The sequence below is a fragment of the Cololabis saira genome, chromosome 1 (genome assembly GCF_033807715.1).
Source record: "Cololabis saira isolate AMF1-May2022 chromosome 1, fColSai1.1, whole genome shotgun sequence".
Lineage (NCBI taxonomy): Eukaryota > Metazoa > Chordata > Actinopteri > Beloniformes > Belonidae > Cololabis > Cololabis saira.
In genome coordinates, this window is record NC_084587.1 from 16,439,632 (window position 1) to 16,464,213 (window position 24,582).

At 39.9% G+C, this 24,582-nt stretch overlaps 2 protein-coding genes across 2 annotated transcripts; both read right to left on the bottom strand.

Moving 5' to 3' along the window:
* Nucleotides 1-416: 416 nt before the first annotated feature.
* Nucleotides 417-5,689, bottom strand: LOC133451252 (histone PARylation factor 1). The gene is made up of 8 exons (XM_061730226.1): nt 5,623-5,689; nt 3,330-3,513; nt 2,240-2,426; nt 1,980-2,078; nt 1,571-1,724; nt 1,277-1,364; nt 1,008-1,180; nt 417-724 (listed from the first exon to the last, which is right to left on the bottom strand). The coding sequence occupies exons 1-8, from the start codon at nt 5,659-5,661 to the stop codon at nt 590-592; spliced, it is 1,059 nt and encodes a 352-aa protein (XP_061586210.1). The 5' UTR covers nt 5,662-5,689; the 3' UTR covers nt 417-589.
* Nucleotides 5,690-7,382: 1,693 nt separating this feature from the next.
* pde5aa (phosphodiesterase 5A, cGMP-specific, a) lies at nt 7,383-23,898 on the bottom strand. Its single transcript, XM_061713498.1, has 20 exons — nt 23,493-23,898; nt 21,438-22,122; nt 20,150-20,233; nt 19,711-19,791; nt 19,157-19,246; nt 18,900-19,052; nt 18,735-18,802; nt 17,742-17,890; nt 15,917-16,092; nt 15,761-15,811; nt 14,260-14,406; nt 13,208-13,336; nt 12,412-12,506; nt 12,009-12,096; nt 10,534-10,634; nt 10,366-10,443; nt 10,228-10,291; nt 10,046-10,120; nt 8,211-8,294; nt 7,383-8,063 (listed from the first exon to the last, which is right to left on the bottom strand). The coding sequence occupies exons 1-20, from the start codon at nt 23,756-23,758 to the stop codon at nt 7,893-7,895; spliced, it is 2,835 nt and encodes a 944-aa protein (XP_061569482.1). The 5' UTR covers nt 23,759-23,898; the 3' UTR covers nt 7,383-7,892.
* Nucleotides 23,899-24,582: the final 684 nt, after the last annotated feature.

Sequence of the window (24,582 nt, forward strand, 5' to 3'; positions counted from 1 at the left end):
CTTTATAAAAATCAAGCTGGATACTAGCCTCTTTAGGCTAAATAAATAGGTTTATTCTGTGCTGTTGCAGCAACACAGGCAGCAGGTCCAAACCAGCAGCTGCTCTTTGTAAATCTTTTATCAGCTCATTTTAATCAACTGCTAAATTTATCGTCAATATGACACACAGTGACTCAGTAGGTATGATAAGGATGCCGGCCCTGATGCCAGTAATTTGTGTAAACACACTTGCATTCGCACAGACACCTAATGCTGCCCTCTGTCTCCACTGAACGGCATCACAAGAAACATCTCATCCCGCCCTGAAAGACTGCAGCTCATAAAACCTCAATGATCTGCATCGAAAGATCCAACCAATATAAATCTATTAGACGAAGAATGCAGTAGGATCAAGACAGACACTAAAATCAAGTATGTAAAAATATAAAAAAAGCTTTATTAGACATTAGATTTTACAAACAAAAGAATCGATGAAGGGGTTCCCATAAGTGGCAACAGCACCAAAAACATGACGACAGAGGACAAGGACACATGGGAGGAAAGCTTATGGACCAGAACGGAAACTTCGGAGTGTTTTTTTTTTTTTTTTTTAATGTGCAGACAGCTGGTCTAGGTTGTCATGGCTACGGCTGGAAAGGTGGGCCTCCAAAATTTCACCAAACAAATTCCTTTTCAGCAAGTTGTAGGCCATGGGCAGGTGTTGCTTGATAACCTTGTGAAAGTACTGGAAGAGAGAAGAAACCAAACATTGTCAATATGCGTCTTTTTTATTTGGCTTAAAATGAGGTTTGCTTCTGACATTGAATGCATCTGGTTTCATTTGTAAATAAAGATTTTAAAACATCTCTGTTATTGAGATCTACAAAGAAGGATATTTTTCAATCTAAGCTTTTGCTTTGATTGAAATGAGGATTGCTACAAATGTTTATTTTTCATTCTATAATTTCCAAAATAACATCTCATCTGAGCAAAATAAAGTTTGTTATTCAACAATTGTAGAAACTCACATGCGATCCGTAAGCGAAGAGGTCTATTCCCAGTTCGTAGCCCATTCCGTAGTCGCACTCATCGTTAGCAAACTGAACGAAGGTGATCATCTCCTGGATCGGTCCAAAGGCTTTGACACGCTCTTCATCGTTGCGTGCTTCTACAATTGCTTTACAGATCTTCTTGAGACCAGCTACAAAAGGAAGAAAAATACACAACCGACAGATGACAAACTACAAAAGCTTCAAAAAATAAACATAGCATAGCAACAGTTCATATTTGTGCTCACCGTCTGTTTCCGGCAGTTCTCTATATCCTACATCATTCTTGTCTACAGGTACAACGATGCCAGCACCGTGGAATGTCTTGGTGACCACCTACAGTGTGGGAAGAGGATTCTTTTAACCCTTGTTGAAGCACAAGTTTCATCCAAGTGTAATAAAATAGAAAAATAAGCTATAGTGAATGATACTGGTGCAATTCAAAAGATTAAAAAATGGATCCTAAGGCACCAAGAAGCAGAACTTTCTCTGAGGTATAAACTGCAGGGTTTTTTTTTTTTATATCGTTTTGTGTATTTTACCTTCTTGTCCCTCTGCTTCATGCCTTTGGTCTTCTGCTCTAAAGAAAAGCCGAGCGTCTCAGCTTTGCCCCTCAGCTTTGCCTCCAGGTCTTTCCAAGCCTCGAGCTCTGCTTTGTTACCACTCCTCTCTTTCCTCTTCCTCAGCGAATATAAGCTAACAGAGGAAATGGTTGCAGACATCAACAGCATTATAGTAATGCGAGCCACGTTCACGGCTGTCAACAGCTTACAAATAAAAAGTACACATGTCAGCTCTGTCCTACGGGATTCAACTAGAGGTAACATCATTACAAACAACCATAAACTGTTTTTCTGACGATGCAATTTCAATTCTCTTCCAACACCAGACAAACAAACATCATCAAGACAGAAAGTAATACATTATGAATGTAGAAAGATTATAACTTACTAAACAGCCGCAAACAGGTTATCCCCCATCTGTTTTATAGTGCAGCCTTTCTTAGCTTCATTTTCCCCAACAAATGCAGGAAGGGAGTCTGGAGTATCTCTGGAAGATTTAGTGTTAAACAAAAAATAGATACTCGTGGTCATTTTGATGAATTCATCAGTGTTTCTCGTTTCTGTACGGCCAGATTGTGCTTTGACACTTTGGTCAAGCAGGTAATGGCTGCAAAGCCAAAAAGGACTGTCACAAAAGCAGTTCAGTACCTGTAGTAGCCCATGTGATGCTGGCTGTCCTCACTTCCCTGCAGTAAAGTCTGAAACTCTGGGGGGTCATAAAAATACCTCCAGTGAAGATGGAAGTTAGGCTCGGTGTTTTTAGAGTTTCTGTGAGCTCCGGCCAAAACATCAAAGGGACCAACCAACTGTAAATCCAGCGTGTCCTTCAGTGCACCTATACAGGTTTGGGATGACAAAAATACGCATAAAACATTAAGATAGGCAAATTATCCCTGGCTTCTATTGTCATGTTTAAGGATTTACACAGTCATATTCATCTAATATTAAACTAAATCTGGCAATAGAACTTAAGAATGCCAAAAGAAGAAAATCCTTTCTCCAAAACACCTTAATCCATTTCAGTCATGGTAACATAAATAAGAGCAGAGACCCCCAGGTTCTCCCTCTTCCCACAATTCCCACCTCGTGCGGGAGGCGGGATTCACTCCGGGGGGTCCCACCTCAGCACCAGCCCCAATAAATCCTGAAAATAGACCCCCTCAACTACAATCTCTCTGCGTGGATAAGCAGCAGGTCTAATTGAGCCTGCTTTTGCCTTTGGTGGTTTCACAAAACACAAGACCTCAAATTGAAAAGCTAAGCTGAAGATTGCTGTTTTACTAATCACTGACAGTTACAGTTTTGTGATTTGCTACAAACTAAAGGACGACTGACTTAAATATCTGTATTCCACACAGCAGTGCCGCTAACAGAATCTGTGACTCTCATGAGAGAAAAGTATAATTAAAAGAACATCTACTGACAATGAAAATGCTTTTGCATGTTCAAACCGGCAAATATAAAACCACCCAGCAGAGATAATTACAAGTCTCCTCATGTGATTACCTGGCTTTACAGATAAAACCAGCTTGAATTGTTGCTATATTTAAATGTCTGCAGAAAACCCATTTCTAAACGCTGGCCTTCAGTTAAGGCTGAGCTTTAGATAGCTTGTCATTATATATTATTTTTAGCTGTGTTCTAACTACGTTTAGATGTGCATTATTTATATAGTTTCATTTTACCTGCAAAGAAAAACAGATTGAGTTGTAGTGACTTGTTTTTATCCAGCACATACCACGGGGGTTGGCAGGACAACACTCTTTGCAGAAATCCCAGAAGTGGTACAGATCTTCTGGCATCTGAAAACCATACAGCTGCACCATTTCATCACGTTGCTCCGACGTCACTCCCGACAACGGTGCAGCTTTGGACTCTTCACTTCGGGCCTTCTTCACCTCTCCATTGGTTGAGTCTGACTCCTGAAGAAATTAAATATAGGAGAAACAGTTGCAGTATGCCCCAAATGGCCAGTTTATTGATTTATTGTGATGGATATAACCAAAATGCTTGCCCCCCCCCCCAGTAGATGAGTTTTTTCTAAATACATCCCTGATTCCAAAACAGTTTGATGCCGTTTTAAATATAAATGAATACAGAGTGAAGTAATTTGCAAATGTCATAATCCATAATTTATTCACAACAGAAGATAGAAAATACATCAATGTGGCATTTCATGTCACATTTTATGTGAAAGTAACATTTCATGAAACATATCAGCTCATTTTGAATTTGATGGCAGAAAATGAAGTTGGGGAAATGGTAAGCTAATGGTATGCTAAAAAAGACATCTCTGGGAATGTCTTTGAACTATGTAGGCTAATTGGCAAAAAGATAATCCTAAAGAGGAAGAGTCTCTTAACAGTAAAGCTGGGCAGAGGTTCACCCCTTTGCAAAAAAAAAAACTGCATCTACAAATTATTAAACAATTTCAGAATCATATTTCTCAGGGTAATACAGCTCATATATCATTGAAAGTGTCCAAGAATCAGAACCAATCTTCCTCCGCAAGACACAATGCTGAAAATCAATAAAGGATGTGCGTAATCGTTGGGCCCTCGTGCACCAACGCATTAAAAACAAACATGGTTCTGCAATGGAAATCACTACATGAGCTCAGGAACACATCCACAAATGCTTGTCAAAGCTCCATCATGCAAAGGAAAAGCCATACGTGAACATGATCAAAAAATATCTAAAACTTCTTTGGTCCAAAGCTCTTCTTTTTTTTTTTTTTTTTTAAATCAATTGAGGAAAAGGCAATAACTCTGCTGTGGCCAGATGAATCTTACTTTAAATGTTGTTTTTTTCTAAAACAAAGGATGCCGTGTTCTCTGGAGTAAAAAGGTAAAGAATTATTAAAGTTGTTATCGACACGCACAAACTTCAACAGCCCCATCTCTCAAGGTATGGGGATGCATTAGTCCCTAATGCAATACAGGACTGTGTCAGAAAATTAGAATATTGTGATTTTCTGTAATGCAATTACAAAAACAAAAATGTCATACATTCTGGATTCATTACAAGTCAACTGAAATATTGCAAGCCTTTTATTATTTTAATATTGCTGATCATGGTTTATAGCTTAAGAAAACTCAAATATCCTATCTCAAAAAATTAGAATATTCTGGGAATCTTAATCTTAAACTGTAAGCCATAATCAGCAATATTAAAATAATAAAAGGCTTGCAATATTTCAGTTGACATTTTTTTTTTTTTTTATTTCATTACAGAAAATAAAGAACTTTATCACAGTATTCTAATTTTCTGAGACAGTCCTGTATGCAGCCTGCACATCTGCAAAGGAAACAGCAATGCTGACACACACACATATACAAGTTTTCGAGTACCATCAAGACGTCTTTCACCTACTACAAGATACAACAATAAACCAGGACTATTGGACAGATTGAATTCCATACTGGACATAAATGAGACAACATTGAGACAACATTGAACCAACCTTGAATGTTTTTCATGTTCTGTTGTGAAACAAAATAGATTTTCGAGGTTGCAAATCATCTCATTGTTTTATTTACGTTTCAAATTGCAAATCGCATGGCACCGTTTGTATTATTACCTACCATTATTGTTAATTTCCACCCAGCAGATAACCGAGAACTCGTACGTGAACAATTATCAGCACAATATTAGTTGATAGAGGGAAAACTTCACAGCCGCATTTGATGAAAACAATGAAGACATTCATCTTGTTTCCCGGCGGCACACTGGCAACACGTTAATACTGCCTCAAAGAGCCTTGCCTGGCTCCCTAAAGTAATCTACAAAAAGGTAGCATATTGATTTGTGGCGCTGTGCAGAGTAAACGTGAGAAAGCAGCAGGTTTGCAGCGCCTGTTGGCGATGCTGCTGCTTCTGCTGCCATATTGTCTTCCAGCCCCCCGACTCGCTCACATCTGCCCACTCCGTGTCACAAATGACCCGAAAAAGCCATCACCGACGCAACTCCAATAACTTCTCAAAAGGAAAACCTCCGGGAACTGAAATATTGTGTCACAGCTGAGAATTTACCTGAAGTGATTTGGGTTTTCTTTTTGCGCGCCCTGTCATGTTCTCACTCTCGTCTCTCCGTCGCTCTTCTTCTTCTGCAGGTTAATAACGGCAGCAGCTGCTTGTCATCGTGCTGCACTAGCGCCCCCCAGAGGACATGAGGAGACGTGCACTTTCTCATCCGATGACAACGCTGACAAAACGAGCTTCATTGCGTGAATTTATATTCCCATACCTGTCAAGTCTCCTGTTTTGCCGGGAAACTACCGTATGTGACCTCTCTTTCCTCCAGTATTAGTATTTTCCCGTAAATTTCCCGTTTTATAATGTAATATTTTTTAAAAAGCATTCCTGTGTCTAGCCAAACTGGGATGTCATTAACCTGTGTTTAGTAGCAACACGGGAGCAAACTCGGAACAACAAATCAGATGATGGATGAAACTAGAGAGAAGATATTTCTGCCAAAAAAGCGAAGACTTCGTGTAAATATCTGTAAAAATGGGAAACCGAATTTACTTTCCTAAAGAGGAGCAGAATGGAGCTCAGAAACATGAATGCCAGTGAATGCCAGAGAGCCACATTAGTGAAAATGACAAATTAAAATAAAATGTAAATGTTTCACTTGAAGACAATCATATACACTGAAAATATTTAAAATAAATAAGTGTTACTTTAATTCCCCTTTGTGTTTTTTCATTAAGGCTCTATTATAGGAATTGCATACAGAGGAATGTCCACAGCATTTCAGTGTCAACAAAGGTTGTACTATCAGATTCTGAGCACCTAGTTGTAGATTGTAAGTAGTTGACATGTAGTTATGTTAGATTTCTCTTAAATCTGTCTTAAAATGTAATACTGGACCTCGGTTGGTGTGGTGGGACACCAGGTGGCGGAAAATGTCCCTTATTTTGAAATCCAAAACTTGATAGGTATGTATTCCAGAATAAAAAATACATTTCAGCCATTTTTTAAAATGGATTTCCAAAATGTAGATGTATGACATTTCCTAACTATTAAGATCTCATTCATGTAAATATAAGTACTTGAAAACCCTCCTCTTCCCAGAGCTCAATATTTATAACTTTTTGACCCACACTGATATGCTCTCTTAAGTGCCTTTACTCTGCTCTTTATTTTGTTAACTGTGGCCTTATTTTTTTTCTTCAGTTGTAAGTTGCTTTGAGTAATAGGGTCTGCTTAATTGAAATACAAAATGGTAATGTCAATACCTGCAATTATGGAAATGTGAGGCAATCATTTAGTCATTAAGTAGTTTATCTGCAACAGAAGACTCACATTTATTTATAATAAAAAAAAGAAAAGTTAACCAGATGCTCATACACTAAAAAAGAAAAAAAGAGAAATCAACTAAGGCACATGCTTGACTGATTAAATATAATTACACTTTAATAACCGGCTTGTTTATACAAATATTAATGCATAAATGTATTGATCTACACTAAGTACATCTCAGTGATCTCAACACATTTATGGTCCTTTTTTTTCAAATTAAACATGTGCCTTGATTTTGAGTTTAACAACATAGTGTAAATAAGTAGGATCTCAAAATGCTAAATAGGATTATACTGAGCAGCTTTGAATAGTTTGGTCTACTCCCTCAGCAAATTTTACATTTAAGTTTTAGAACAATGCTCTATTCGACAATATATGTACATACGTACACACACACACACACACACACACACACATATCTATATATATATATATATATATATATATATATATATATATATATATATATATATATATATATATGTCTGTGTGTGTATACACAGTATGGTGAATAGTGATTAGTAACCCTTCATTAATATATATGTTTGTAGATCTCAGTACAAATCAAACTCCACTAAAAGTTGAAGATAAGAAGAAAATCACAAAATGTCAAAAAACATATCTGCACACACATTGCAGAAGTTAATAGTTCATATGCAAATGCATAAATCTCAGCGCAGTTGTGATGAACAAAAATAAATAAATACAGGCCTTCAGATAGTCTGCAGAGTGGAAATGATCAAATGCATTTGGCAGGCATTCACAGCGTCACAGCCAATGACATGTATCAACGACTTGACAGAGTTTACAGTACATCTGTTATATTGCACACTGATCTACATTTCTTTGGTACATAGCTGCTAAATTACATATGCATGTGGTGATTATGAGCTCCAGATCAGAAATCAGCTATAATGTTTTCCAAGGAAGGCGGAGATCAACAGATTGCTTGGAAACAGTTCTCTTTTCTAAAACCCCACGTCTTCTGTTTATTCAGTTCATTCTTTAGTCTGTGTTTCCTCCTCGTTGCTTTCATCTGCCTCCAAAATTAAACTGCTGTCATTGTTACGTTCTTCGTCTGGGTTTTCAGCATGCTGCAGCCAGTTTTCTCTGTTCTTCTTACAAGCGTTGAGCAGCGGAGAACAGGTGGTAAACAGTGTTGACACGGCCTGTGGATGACGGAGAGTCTATGGTTAACAGAGGCTCCGGTGGACAGACGTACTAATACCATATTGGGATTTTAATTTTTTTTTTGAAAAGTGCACTTAGGTACTGTGCCACAGGCAGACATTCGCACGCCAATCGTATTGACCCACCTTATAGAGTGGATAGCAGATGTCATCGATGTATTCAACCTGCATGTAGGGCAGACGCTTGCTGTTTTCTCTATTCATTATATCCTAATGAGAAGAAAAGTGCACATTGGTTGTTACAAGAGCACATCCATTATCTCAAATGGAAAAAAAAAATACAGCTGAACATTAAAATTATATCCAGATGAGCACAAACAACGACATTCACTGACACCTTTCCTTTAACAGGAAAGAAGATTAAGAGATTCATGAGATTAATGAGAATTAAGCGCTCTGAAGATCAAAAAACACTGTATATGGCTGAGTCAAAATAAGATCATTAAACGTTGATCTAGTCATAGATGCTGTTTTCACATTTCCATTTCACGTTGCATGAGAGTGAGGCTGAGAAATCTATCGAAACGACATTCATAACCTGTAATTGACATAACTTTAATTTTGTCATTACGTTCCCCTTTACTCTATGCATTACAAAGAGTAGAAATAGTGCCTAACGGCTGATTTCAATGAAACTGAAGTTTGTTACAAGAAAGGAAAATGTTAAAACGAAACACAAACCCACAAACTGACACGCAACATGACAAAGGTTCGATTCGTACACTTTGTTGATCACTGTGCACGTCACTCTTTCCTCATACAGTATGCAAAGAGGCGTATTTGCCTGCTCTGTGAGGTTTGCAGGTTGGCTCTAAGTCTGGCAGCCGTGACTACCTTTACCCCGACCTCTGCTGTGAGTCTCACCCCTGTCACCGGTAGCACTGCTGCCGGCTTCACTGCATATTGATGCAAATGACTTGAATGCCACAAATGTATTTTTTTTCCATCCCTTAAGCTTTCAGTATTACCTTTACATTTTATCCCTGCGTGTTTAAGCACCCACAGTCAATATTTGTTTTGCTCTGGATCATCTGATAAATTGACAGCAGTGCAAGCTAGGGGCCGGCCTGGAAAACCACTCATAATAGCCTTCAAGGTAGAGTTACGTTTAAATATTTGAAAGACCATGACCAATCATGATAAATTGCCATCCCATTCCAATCAGAACCTGATGGGAAAGCAGCATTTTATCAGGTGCATGGCCATTGGTTTTAAATAGTTTATTTTTCCTTCCTTCAAGAATACTTTATTCTTTATTTGCCCAGTTGTCCAGTGAGGAGAAAACAATTTCCAGTGTTTTGGTCACATTTAGCAAAAACGTGTAGCCATAAAGCATCTTTTAAATATTTACACACTGAGAAGGATGTACAGTATGTATGTGATTTTTCTCACTTTTTATTTTACCCCCCCTTATCCTGCTTAGTGTTGGCCTGGTCAGTCATACCCATTCACCTCATGAGAAATGTATCTCCTAAAATGTTTCTATCAGCCATCCCAGAACCAGTCAAAACAGGACATATGTTAACTGACCATATTTTCTCAGTAAAGGGTTTTATGCGCTGCATGCAGGAGCGTCCCAGACCCACCACCCACAACAACCACAGTCGTTGACGCTCATACTCTACTGCACGCCGCTTCGGATTACTTTTGTTGATACCCGTCCAGTTGTTGCTCCACCTACATCCCACGCTTCCTTTCTCTGATTGGTTGTACGCCTATCCGAAGCATTCATTTACAGTTCCTTCAGTGTCCGTTGTTATTGCCCCCCCACTGGAAATCAAATCAAACCTGGACAAACCAGACTAATTCTTTGTGTCAAAGAGGAACATGATAACTCAGTTTACATAATTTATGTGTAGATTATTTTAGTCCTAAACGTACACTGAACAACACTTCATTACCATAAAAACTCTTGTAAGGTGTTATTTGTACCAAAATCAAATGTCACTGAAAAAACCTACAATGGGTTTGATTTTGAACTCTTCCCTCTCCTTGTCTCCTTGTGCAAAGAACTCCATGGCAACCAGGTTGGCAATCTGTAAAGGAGAACAGCGAGGTTAAGGATAAAGATAAACTCAAAATGATTGTCAGACGAAGCAAGGGCTGTTTGCTCGTATTTTATGTAGTATCTCATGAGACCTACCCTTTTCTGTTCAGGCCAAGGCTTTGTGATGCCCGAGAGATCACTCGCTGTCATCAGCATTGATCTGCCACAAAAATGATTAACTTCAAACTTGCTTCCATTACAATACGACTCCATTCCAATCGATTTGGCTCTCACCTGAGCAAATCTCTTTGTTTCTCACTCTTCCAGTTCACCCTGCTTTTCTCAGCAAGAGAAAAGAAGTCCTTTCTTCTCCTGAAAAACAGTGATGGGTCTGAGGGTTAGGGGCGAGGCTCGTTTAAGGCTCAGCGGCAGCTGCTTTGACATTTAACGCTTGAAACGTACTGCATGTAGACGTTGAGGTCGGTGGCAAGAATTGCCCGTTTGATCATGTGCAGCAGAGCTTTGTGGTCCTCCGGTGACAGACCCCTGAGAATCTGACTCCCCTGCCAGAACACGAGACCACCACTGAGTGACCACCATAGACAGTCAAACTGGAAGAACTTTATTTTGCTTTGGACTTTTTATTAATTGATATGAAAGCATTCACCGTGACAATAAAAGCATAGAGTTTACAAATGAAAATGATTTTCAGTGTCTTCACTGAACAGCTTCATTTACTTCAGAAACATAAACAAATCTAAAATCTGATGCCAGGAACGAATTCGGCTCACAATGTTAGGATCAAATATTCATAACAAAATATGTGGATTAGTAATCAAAAATCCCAACCAGCTGCTTTTTCCCCTTTAAATTTGCTGCTGATGTCTCGTGCACACATGTACAGTAGATTCTGATTTTATGCTACTATATTTTATTTGATTTATTTTCTTTTGCTTCAATCTTATGTTTAATTTGAATTTTAGTGTGTAATTCATTAACTTATTACTGCAGTTGTTTTTTTTTGTGACAAATAACAGTTCATCACATTTATACATGTTATTGTGTCCTGAAAAATTATTGTTTCGTTTTTCAAAGAAAGGAATAAGTCAAGTCAGGTGCCTTTAGTCCCGTCCACATTGGGAGGAAAACAATTAATTCATTACAACAACGGTATTGGATTGTTATCAACTGGTCTGCAAACCCGAGGCAGAGATTAAGATAGTTGAATCGGTGCATCCCTACTACAACCATTCTGTTACATCGCCCTTCCTTTAATGACATTTCTTAATTGTTCACAGCCCCTGTGACTAAACTGTTTTGCAGACTTTTCTGTCTGCATTTGGTTCCTTCCCAATGAATGTTGCAGTTTTGCACAAAAAGTCACATGTTTGTAATCGGAGCGGCACACGTTCACACATGCACACGCCACCCACGCTGTGAGCAATGATGCGCTCATACCTCCCCAGACACTTTCCCCAACATCTGTATCTTCTGAGATGGGGTTTATTGTCAAACTAGACCAAAATCCTCTTGTGTCTGACTGCTTTTCAACTCACGCTGGCGTGAGAAACTGTGGTGCACGTGGCTCAGATGAAGCGGAAAGCCACAACATAGTTATGTCTAGTGCACCACAGTGGATGGTCACTATTGGAGAGCTTGTAGAACATACTTTGTAATCATAAATTATTTAATGTGCCTTCAGAGTGTGTTGCTGGCATCTCACTTTTGATTTGTTGATGATTTTCTTTTAAAATGACACTGAAAACAATTTTCATTGTACGGTGTCTTTACGATGAGGGTTCCAACAACTAAGCTACTTACATATTACACATGAGCATTTGTTGCATTTTAAAAGCACGTTGGAAATTACATTCATATGAGTTGGCTTATAGGTTGAAAAAAAAAAGCGATGAGAAGGTCAGGGGATCAGATCTTACTTTGTTATTGAGAATGAAGAGGCACAGGTTATAGTGGTGGTTCTCGAGGGAGGAGTGTCCATACAACTGAGCTAACGGCTGTTGAGACCTGCAAAAACAAAAGCATATGGACTTATCTGAGCTAACTGGCAATTATTCATCAATGCAAGTTGAATATAAGATTAATATATGTATATATAAACAGTCACACACACACACACACACACACACACACACACACACACACACACACACACACACACACACACACACACACACACACACACACACACACACACACACACACACACACACACACACACACACAGTATATAGCCATTTATATTAGTAAATGACACTTAGTAACGCTGATTCAGTAAAAAAGTAAAGTGTGATATTGGAGAATGAAAATGGTAATGTTTACCTTTCTATGTAGGAGTTACTGACCCCCCTGTGGTCAATATCGTGGTTTAGGGAGGCTATCATCAATGCTAAAACCTCCAAGCGGGAAAAAATGTTCTGAGAGCAAAGACAGGGTTTCAGTTTTTGTGTTTTTGTGTGAGATGGACATTGCTGCATCACCACAGTGTAACCAAAACCCGTGTCTGTTTCCGATAGACAACTTGACAGAGATGTTGGTCTAGATAAGATTTTCAAAAATGAATACTTTATTTACTTTATAGGAGAATTAAAAAAAATGCTTATGCTTAGTGTTGCTTATTATTAAATATTAATAATACTAATGAGGTTAAGGGGAAAAGGCAAAAATAGAAGGATGATCTCAGTAAAAACAGAACTATACATTTTTTACATTGTAAAAATGTTACAGGCAAAAGACACTTATTTAGAAAATAATAGTAAACAGTGTTCCATAGAAAACAAAGAAGAAAAGTTTAGACACATAAAGACTTCAATTTAAGTTCGTGTTAGCTGGCTTATGAGATGCTGAGGCTTTACGTTTATGGTCAACGTTTACATACTATAACGATCTGCAGTGATTGCAGCTGACGTATCCGATGCTTTCATGTCGTACAAATTGAGCTTAAACTAATTCTATAAAATGCTAAAACAGTAACAGTAAAGTGTACTCTAAAACATCCACGGTGCATGGGTGCATGAATGCCAGTGGAATGAATGAACGAATCAAATCACGTCTGTATCTATTCTGACAGGCATGTGATCCCCATGGCAGCAGGTGAGGAGTTATCACATTTACTAACCTGGAGCTGGTCCGTGGCCATGAGTATGGCAAACATGCTTTGAGCCGTGCTCAGCGCGTGGCTCCAGTTGTGATAGGGTACGTTGCTCCTATAGCCACGTCTCACACTCAAGACCCACTGACATAAACTCTGGAGGGAGGAAATGTGGATAAAAGGTAAATAACAGAAGACAGATTTTAGGAATCAGTCAGATTTAGTCTGCTTTTTAATTTCCTAAGAAAAGTAACAACGCTTAAACAGATCAACAACCAACAGCTCACATCCTTGGTGTCTTTAACTTGCTGAAAAATTCATAACAAACTAATTGTTTTTGAGCTCATATTTGGCTAATTTGGTAAAACAAAGATACTAGCAGGCAGAGCCGTCTGGGAGATTTGCGAGGCCCTGTGCAAAATGGCTGGGGGGGGCCCTCGTGAAATTTTTAGTTTTTTCGGGTCGGATCGGGTGTGTATATGCGCAATTTTAACTCTCCAATTAGCAAAATACTGGATACAAACACATACACACGTTTCATTATGAAGCATTGCATACCTTCCCCTGCCTCATCATCATCTCTTGCCTCGACGCGGGGCCCCGTGGCTGCTTTGAGACCCGGTTGGATCGGTGATTTTTGTAACAAACTTATCAAACGAGCCTTTCAGAGAGGCATTAAACTCTTCCATTTTCTTTAGTTTTTTTCTTTTTTCATTCCCTGATGGAAATTTCCTGAATCTGTCTCGTTCTCTCGACATTGTGTGACAGTTTGTTACACACTCACCGTCTCGATCAGAGCACCTTGTGTCTGCGCTTGGTCTGACGCAGTTGTATTGAACAAGAGACATGCGCAGCTGCGCAGCAACATCAATCAGCAAGCACATTATTGCACATATATTTATTGATATGCACAGACTAGTACACATTTAGGTCTGTAATGGAACGTGAATGTTAATATTTATAAGGGAAAGAAGGAAAAAAAAAAAGGGGGGGGGGGGAAAAACGCCCATAGCACGAGGCCCCGTGCGGTCGCACGGTACGCACACCCCTTGCGACAGCCCTGCTAGCAGGTCAGTTACCTTGTAATCAATGTTGAAATCCTGCACCAAGTTCAGGTCCAGGAACATCCGGACAGTGGCCTGGGTGGTCATGTCCTCTGGGAGGCCAAAGTCCGAGAAGTGGAAGTCCAGAATATTCAGGGACTGAGCAGATGGAATCGTGGCCTTCTGAAATACAGACCAAAATACACATTTTCAAATCAAGAACATTCATAAAATAAACATGGTCCCTTTATTTATTTACTTTTACTCCTTCCATCAAACGGTGGAATTTATCCAGCTTAAACTTGCAAAAAGGTTACTGTTATCCGGTCGCAGACAAAGATAAGAGCTAATCAAGAGCGTTAAAGGCATTAGCTGTATGTCAGCATCAAAGCCCATCGATCGGTCCGAAAGGGACGAAATCCATCGGTACTTACACGCAGAGCAGCGCGGAAAGTGAAACATAGGGAAGATGAGAAGGTGAGTGGGTATAGGTTCATTTTTTGTTGTGATTACTTTTCACATACAGCTTAACACACTGAAATTATTTTTTTAAAACATGGTGAGTGAGAGTGAAAATACAAGTCAGGGCTTTAATGAGACCAGACTTTTCAATAGTTAAAGGGAGAATTCTTATATTGTCTTTAGACCCAGGCCTCATTTAGGGTCTAAATTAACCTGGCCTTCAATCATCTATTAAACAGAAAGAAGCAAGAAAAAGCAACTGTATGAGGTACTTGCTTATCAAAGTCCATGGGAGGCTTCTATCATTCAGTCAAGCCAAAGGGAACCACGTGGAAACAATCAAGAGCGGGAGCTGACGTTGAGCTCTGTCATCACATTAAATCCCGCCTGTATACGCTGCTGGTTTGTACAAACTTTTGTAATTGAGAAACAATTGGATATTCTGAAATTGCCTGTAGTTTTGAGTGTGTCTGGTTGTGTGTATATATGTGGCCCTGCGATGGATTGGCGACCTGTCCAGGGTGAACCCCTGCTTCTCGCCTGAAAATCAGCTGGGATAGGCTCCAGCAGACCCCCGTGACCCTGAAAAGGATAAAGTGGGTATAGATAATGGATGCATGGATGGAAACGATTGGATAGCTTGAAGCAGGGCGAGATGGATTCTCCACCTATACCACCCTGCCTCCACTACCTTCTTCACGTCTTTTCCACTTTCCTCGTTGCTCTGGATCGTTGAACCCAAGAATTTAAACTCCTGTACCTTCTTCTGCTTAACTCCTTGTATCCTAACGAGTTCCACTTGTTTTGATTAACACACGTGTTCTGTCTTGCTGCGATTAGTAATGTAGCTGCTCTGGGATGTGAGATCTAATTGACCTAAGACGAGTAAGTGTATGAAAAAGACGAGTGTGGCTACTATAACCAGCATACTCTGGTACTTGGGCGATGTTTTCTGTGAGCAGAGACTTCATGAATACATATGGGAGGCAATTTCCAGGAGGTAAAGTTATTTAGCTGCTGGGGGGAATATATTAAAGTTCAGCTTGAAAGCAGCAAGGGTTTTCTTTGATCTCACCTGCAGTGCCTGGATTTCCTGCTCTGCTGCGGTGATGTGGTATGCAAGAACCTGACACACATATAACACACGATTTACATTTCTTGAAGTCATCTTCATGTTTTCATGACTCTCGCTAATTAGTCTGAGCATCATGGGGTACGTTGGCTCTCCTACCTCCTGTGTGACCTCTATACTGGCCCTGCGGACCTCAGTGATCCTGACAGCCTGGGTGTACTGCAAAGCCAAGCCGCAGTACACGGCCAGGTCCTCCAAGAGCCGCTCGTCATATCGATTAAAGGCTTCCAATTCATTCGAGTCTCTGCTCCGTTTGTTCATGAGCTGGCACACGGCTAAAGGACGGAACAGAAACAGACAGGTGCACAAAGTGACAAAGAGGTTCCAACACTTTTTGTTCACCTTCAGTGAATCTCTCCTCCCTATCTCACGGGAGGAGCTGCTCATCTCAAGAGTATGCGGTAAAAAAACAAAAATGCTTCGTACAATACCACAGTTTTCAAACTTGAAAAGAAAAGTGTTTGGGAGCAGCCTACAGGAAGAGGGATCGTTCTTGTGCTGCCTGTGTACATGAAGTGGGGAAAGGGGAGGAGCCTTGGGAGAATTCAAGATGAGGTGTACTTTCTCTGGGAACACTGGAAGGAGATGGGACGGAGGAGCGAGCTCTAGTTTGCTGTTTTGATTTTCAAGAGACGTGACATGCTTAATAAATCACTTACCCTACCTTTAACTATTTCATTTTTCTTTTTAAAGTGCAAGTAAAGTAAAGTAAAACCGCAATGAAACCGAAACTGGATCCAAAAATAACATCTCAGAGTAAAGTATATTTAACAAAGCTGTGGTTGGCATGAGACTCAAACCTTAATCTTGTGTAGCGCCAACCAATCAGTCAACATGCTGACCTTGCTGCTTGTGGGATGAGCTGTTATAAATGTGTTTCTTTATGTAGTTATTTTGATCTTCTTTAGATAATAAAAACATTCGAAATTTCTAGGAAACATTAAATGATGATTTTTTTTGGGGAACTTTTTAAATTTTGATGTGAGACTGGTTTTACAATCTTGCCACTTACAAATGGTGACGGTTGCCTTCACCCACCTGAGCAGAGATATTTGCTCGTTCATTAGTAAACATATTGTAAATATTCTGTCTGCCTGGTTTTTGCATGCATCACATTAGGACAAGAGTGAACCACAGAGCACCTTTTGTTTGATTAAAGGTGAATGTTTGATCCCTGAAAATAAGAGCTGGGTGAGAAGATGAGCCAACGCCTCGACTGAGCATTCCCCCCTTGGAAGTGTTGTGGTGACAGGATCAATAAGACAGCACGTCAACTTGTCAAGTCAATTTATGTCATGAACTCTGTCACAGGGCTCTTTTGCATTTAAAAATTTGGGATTGATTTTTTAGGAGTTTAAAATTGTGTTTGTGGGGAAGTTAAAATATAAAAGCCACAATTCCAGTGAAAGAAGTTGAGGAGCATTTACAGTCAGCACTTTACTCTATGTTACTCCTTTCTATTTCAGTTACAATGTGAGATCAACAAGTCTCGCAAGGGTATGTGATAATCTGGTTTATCTTTCTAATTTATGACTGTAACAAAAACAATGGAAAGAACGATGATTGAATGAATGACTTTTGTCTCTAATTGAATCAGGCATTTTTGTGCTACAGTAGTTGACTGTTTGTTTCAAAAATTGCTATTTCAAATTCAAGTCCTGCAAATAGTTTTTCAGATTTCTCAGAATACTAACCCAGGATAAGACTCTTATTTCTTATCTTGAATGAAGTTCAGGTCTGAACTGTTTTCTGTGACGGCTACATTGTCCTGACAACAAAGAGCAGGAGTTTTCTTTCCACGTAAGAAAGATTCTGCCTGAGCTGAATGCTGCTGCGTTTTACAGAGACCGGAGCAGTACACTGAAAGCCACGAAATAGTGATCAGAACTAAAAGATGGGTAATGAATTCAAGAAAGAAACTTACCAATGACATTTTCAGACCTCTCATTTCTAACAGGGCAGCAGATGATACTCCTCACTGACTCCACGGGACTCTTTGCCATATTGAGTGTCTCCATAGTCCTGAGCGTCTGACAGGCATATGATGGATCCAGACCACTGATGTCGTGCTCCCTGAAAAAAGTAAGGACTCTTATTGATATCGAAAAAACAGAGGAGAAGAAATAAGCAGAGGTGGGTAGAGTAATCAAAAATTGTACTCAAGTAAAAGTACTGTTACTTCAGAATAATATGACTCAAGTAGAAGAAAAAAGTAGTCATCCAAATAATTACTTGAGTAAAAGTAAAAAACTACTCAAGTACTGAGTAACTGTTGAGTAACGTCTGATTTATTTTTTTAACACAACCATTCAAACAGACAAAAGTACAAAATAATCATCTTCAGGCAAATTAAATCAATAAAATAATAAAATAAATTAAAATTAATAAAAAATAAAAAATAGCTTAAAATAAAATATTCTTAAAGTAAATTCAAGTACTTTAATAAATAATAAAATAAACAAAATAACAGAATAAAAAAATAAATTAAGCACAAGTAGAACAAAAAGTATTTTCTTTTTTAACCAGGCAGAACTAGAACAAGCCCATGAACTCATAGAAACTCTGTGTGTGTTTGAGTCTGTGTAAATGTGACAAAACATGCAAAAATGAACATTTTTCCCAAAGAATCACCCAGTGATGTCATGAGATTGATGCGTACGTGGATAAAAGGGATAAAAGAAAAGTCATGAGCTCAACTTAGCCTAATGTAGTGGAGTAAGAGTAACAGTTTCTTCTTCACAAATCTACTCAAGTAAAAGTAAAAAGTATAGTGATTCAAAACTAATCTTAAAAGTACAAAATTTCCCAAAAGTTACTTCAGTAAACATAACGGAGTAAATGTAACTCGTTACTACCCACCTCTGGAAATAAGGCACCATCAAGGACCTTTAGGACCTTTACAAAGTTTAGCAAATACCTTCTGTAGACCTGGCAGGTTGATCCCAGCTCCTCACACTCCAAGTGGATCACGCGTGAGAATGAAATCTGCATGAAAGCAACGAGAATGACAGAAAACGCTGTGAAAACGAAGATTAGGTCAGCACACAAAACAATGACTCCAGCGACAGAGTGGTTTGCACACCTCGCTGGCCAAGACTGATGTTTGATCGCTGGGGATGAAGATGGTGCAGTACTGAGCGTGTGTGTAGGGCATGATTGTGGAAGCCATCTTGCTCAGCAGAGCCTCGAAGGAATGGTGCTCCCTCGATAAAACCCGAGCCATCTCAACCAAAGCCTGGTAGATGAAAAGGAACACACACAAGTATCCCCAGATAGATTAGATACACATACGTGTCTTCATGGAAACAAACAGATGCCGTTGTTCTGAGGTGGACTGACCTGGCTGCGCTTAGCTTCTTGTCTTGAGCTCTCGTACAACTGGACGTTATCTAAAACCATCCCCAGCATATCCATGTGATTGGACAGCACCTGGCAAATAAAGATCAGGGAAATTCATTCATTTTAAATCTAGTCAGATTACATGCATGTAATAAGTAATGAAATATGATACATATGATACATATGACATATATTCATAAGCAGAAAGTCCATATCCGTAACCCTCTCATGCACTGTGGAAAACCAGGCAAAAGCTGTTTTTTAACAATCACTCAAAGCTTCGCATTAAACATTGACATTTAAATGAGGTCAATTTTGCAGTTTTTTTTGGGATTCTTTTAAGATAAGAATATAAAAGACTTGACAGGAAAAACACAATGTGAGCTTGTCATCATTCAGGATTACATGATATTCATATCAGGAAATGCATTCATAAGATAGTAAATAATAAGGATGATGACTTTGCATGTCCTTAGAAGTAGATATTTGTATTTGAGAAATAATATTTGTAGGTTATCACTGGCAGTATTGTAGCCAAACTTCCTATCGCTCACCTTTTCATCCAAGTTAGTAAAGGCAGAGAGGGACCCATCACAGCTATTTCTTTTGTTTATCATCACCACAACACCAATTACCTGGGTACAGAAGAAGACATTTTTTTCAAAATGACTATTATCCGACCCTAAATTCAACTTAATGGGACCAATCTGATCTAAAATCAGAGTCAGTGGCCATCACGGTGTGATGTTGGAACGACTGCACCGATCAGAAAAAAGGGTGCTGCTCTTTAATATTTTGTTGTACTAACAATAAAACAAAAATCCACAATACATACAGTATATTACATTTTAAAACTTCTTACACTTGGAGTTCAGCATGAAAACCTTTCACAGTTTTTGCCCTTTTTATTTCAAATACTCCATTTGAAAACCATACAGTTGTCGCCACGACTTGTGACACATTTTAATTTAATAAAAAAGAAGAAAAATGTACCTCTCCTCTGTGGTTCTTGATGGGAACACTCAAAACGGTCTTAATCTTTGACAGCTGATTGTTTTCTATGTTGAATCGAGGATCCTACGGAGAAAACCAAGAAAACAATGCTGTGATATTTCAGACAAGCACTTGTGTAAATGCATATTCTATGAACCAGGAAGGCCCCTCAGATCCTCTGGCTCTTCTTTTCTAGCTGTTCCACAGAGTAGAACTAAAAGATTTGGTGATGCCGCTTTTAACCACTATGCTCCAAAACTGTGGAACAGCCTGCCGGAGGATCTGAGAGGAGCTGGAAAAACTCATCTCTTTGGTCTGGCTTTTATGTAGCATCACATTTTATAGTTTTAGTTTTATTCCGTTTAAATTTTTTTAAAGGTATCCGTTTTATTTATTTATCTATCTCTTATAATGTTTTTATTATTTTTATTGTTGTGGACTGATTTTTTTTTTTTAGCCTCAATCCTTGAACCTTTATCTTTTTATAAATTTTATATATTTTATATTGTATGTCAGGGTGCATTGGTCTCCCAGTTTTTATTTTTTTGGTCTCCCAGTTTTTATTTGTTTATTATGCTTATTTTTCAATCAAAATGTCAAAGCACCTTGTATTTCATGTACCTGGACGAAAGGTGCTATATAAATAAAATTTGATTGATTGATTGATTGTGTAAATGCAGATGGTTGTTAAAATAAATAGGGAGAGGCCAAAATGAATATTTCTGCATGAAAAAAAAATATAAATAACTGTGCTGCTTTTAGGACATGTGTGGAGTGTGTTTTAGACCTTTAAGCAATTTGGCACTCCCATGCTGAATGGATTACCTGTTGCCCAGCTCTGCCAGGAACTGGCTCTCATCCCTAATCACATTGATGGTGGAGACGAGGAGGGCAGCAGAGGGCACCAGCTGTAGACCTTTTACGTAGATGTGCCACCTTACCTCATTGTGTGGGTGTTTGCCTGCGCACGCCGCTCTTTGACAGAACCCATTACCATCTCTGAAGCCTAATCAGAGCTTTATCAGTGGAAGAAGTCTAAAGGGATTAAGTGAAGGTGCTTATCGGGCATTCCCTGACACGCTTTTAACATACCACGAAATAGCCACGTTGTCAGGTGAAACCACTCCCACACCAAGTGGATGACTCAACAGCGATCACTCATGAAATCCCTGTTTCCTTTCTCTGAACAAAAACAGCTCAGCCATGTGTGGAAATCTGCCGTTTGTTTGATGAGGAGAGATTAGGCCTACTACAAAGGACACCCCGTGACAATCACAAGAAGATTTACCTCAGATGCATCCCTCAGGTTCATCGGTGAACCTGTGGCCAATGCGCACTCCATGATACCCTTCAGGAGATCCTGATGTGCTTGGCTGTAGAGTGTGGCCTCGCTCAAGCACCCCAGAGCTGTTAAGGCGATCACCTCCTCCAAGTTGCTCCTCCCACCACAGTCTTTCCTCACAAGTGCGAGGGAACACCCCTCGGCTGCCAGCAGCTCTCCGGTATGATCGACAACCCCCTGGCAGAGTTCCGCTACGGAGCCCATCCATCTCAGGCCTCCGCCCAGGAGCCCCATCATCCAGGGACACCCGTCGCCACGGCCACAGACCGCTGTCTTTACTGCGGCCGGTGGCAGAGCGTGTGGGGCGTAGGGCGAGTCAGGGGAGAAAGGGCAAATGGGTGAAAGTGGTCGTCGAGGAGACAGACACATGCGCGGGGAGCGGGGGGAGCGGGGGGAGCGAGGGGAGCGAGGGGAGCAAGGGGAATGGCAGAGCTGATCCATCCACTCGGGGGTGCTGAGATTGGGAGGAAGGGGTTTGAGCCTCTCTCGGGTGGAGGAGATCTCCAGGTGCGAGCTGCTCACGGGGAGGGATGTCCGACGAGGAGACATCATGAGCAGGCCGGCGTGGTCCGAGCTGCTCCTGGGCAACCTGGGCATCAGTGGAGGGATCTCTCCCGGGGGACCACTCGTCCTGAAATCACAGGAAACACAGTCAACACGGGTTACACAGCTTCCTCCCTGGGAGAGTAAAGAGACACGTTCTTTTGACAAAAGCTGAAACCATCCGTGCTCCAGTTCTAAAGTCTGGAAAAACTGAGATTTTTAGAAAAAAAGTCACATTCATTCTTCAATAAAACATGTAAGCTACACCATGACCCTTTCAAAACTTACAAGTAATTGCTGTAACAAACAGTAAAATTAGCCGAGCGTTTACTCTGTTGACGCAAGCAGCAGCCATCTTGGTTTCTGAGGTCAGGGAAGGTGAGGGTTCTCCAACTTTCTGAGTTGGAATTCCGGTATTTTCGGTAGAAAATTCTGACAAAAAACTCAAACATTTCAAATTCCAAGTTTAAAAAAAGCACAGAATTCTCTGATCAGGGTTCGTGATATCATAGTAGGGTACTCTGTGTATTTGTACCGCTCACTACATATTTTCAGACTGAAGTGACCCCAAAGTGACAATGTTGTGATGTCTGACATTGTTTGAGTTGATAGAGACTTCAAACATTTAACTATATGCCCTCATGACCAGATTTTTTTTTCATATGCCCTTTTTAAAAACACGTACAATTGTGTTTTTTGTGGAAATCACTCTGCACAAGTTCAGTAACTTTTTATGATTGTTTTCTTTGCTTACGGTCAAATTAACGTGTGTATTTTTATAGGACTTTTAAAATGCTTTTTTTATTAGTATCATAATCTGTGTTTTTTTATTAAAAGTAACTAAACTAGTAACTAAAAGTAACAAAAACCAAGAGGTATGAACACATCACTCCTGTTTTATACTCTCTTCACTGGCTCCCTGTTAAACAAAGAGTAGATTTTAAAGTACTTCTTATTGTCTTTAAATCTATGAATGGCTTAGCTCCCTCCTATAGGTTGACATGCTCACTGAATACATATGGACAGATCCCTTAGATCATCAAATAAGAGTCTTCTCATCATACCTAGAATACACATCATGGTGCTTTCAGTCACTACTACACTCTCTGGAATTCCTTGCTGCAGGAACTAAGGTCTGCTCCAACAGTGCCCTCTTTCAAAAGCAGACTAAAAGCTTTTTGCACAGGCGTTTGACTAAATTCTACATGGTTGGCTGAGTGATGCACTTTTGTTAAAATGGAATTATTGTTGTTATTGTTGTTTTTCTCTTGAGATACTTTTGTCTGTTTCTGTTATTGTAAACCTGTAATTTTGTTTGTTTATGTATTTGAGCACATTGAGTCCATGCTCATCATGTGAAATGTGCTTTATAAATACATTTGCCTTTGCCTTTTGCCTAAACTGACACCACATTTTTTCCACAAAGACAAAGCAGATTTGAAAACAGATTCTTCTTACACTGAAGTCCTGCGTGAAAAGTAGGCCCGGGTGAAGTCGGAGTGGTCATCCAGCCACGCCTGGTCGCTGGACACGTCGCTCCCGCGCATCTTGCTGCGAGGGCTCCACAGGGGAGAGAACAGCCACCCGGTCCCCTGGATCTGCCAGCCGGTCCCGTGGATCAGGGGCGAGTCGCTCCCCGGACCCGGGGCCGCGCGTAAAGACGCGTCTGCGCCAGGAGGACGCGCCCCGGGACGCGCGCCGGGACTCCGCCTGCCCGGCTCCATCAGCCCGCCAGGCTCCGAGATGAGCTCCGCTGCTTCGGATCAGAGGCGGGTCGGCTGGGCATCACCTGGAGGTCGACCCGCAAACTAACCACGGGTCAAAGGCAGAGACGCACGAACGACTTCCCTTGAGAAGCCGTTGCGTGAGGGTAATCCTCTGACCTTTATTTAGCCGGTCTGGCGCCGCGGGTTTACCCAGAAGAAGCAACCGATTTAAACTTCAGTACAGAATTAATGGATTGAGCCGCGAGGCGCTCAGGGATTTGCTTCATGTCATTCTAAGTTTGCTAAACACTGAGGGAAGCACTAGAAATACACGAGAGTCATTCAAAAGTAGGCCTACACCGAAAAAAATACATCTAAGCGCATGTAAATATAACATATTTAAATCTGTGATATTAACAATTAAAATGAAGTTTGTTGCTTTACATGAATACATGTAGTTTGTTCAAATAACAAGAAATTGTGCATTTTTTCCTTAACAAGCAGTATTTATGTAATTCCAGGCAATCTTTTCATTTACACACAAACAACAAGCAATTATCTTGTTGTGAAACACAATTTAGAAAAACCGAGGCACTCAAGAAGTAAGAAAAATATAAAAAGCCTTTATTGAATCATGTCTTAATAAAAGTTAAAAAATGCCATCAGCCTTCTTCAAGGCAGATAACAAAGAGAAAGGGATCTCCTTCAAGCAGCTCTTTAAAAACAGGTAAACAGTCACATGATCAGCTCAGGTGGCATCAATTAACCTGGTAGGAGCAATGATCTTGTTGTATTTACTTTTCCTTTAACAATTTTAATCTATTGGGCAGATTGACCAACGT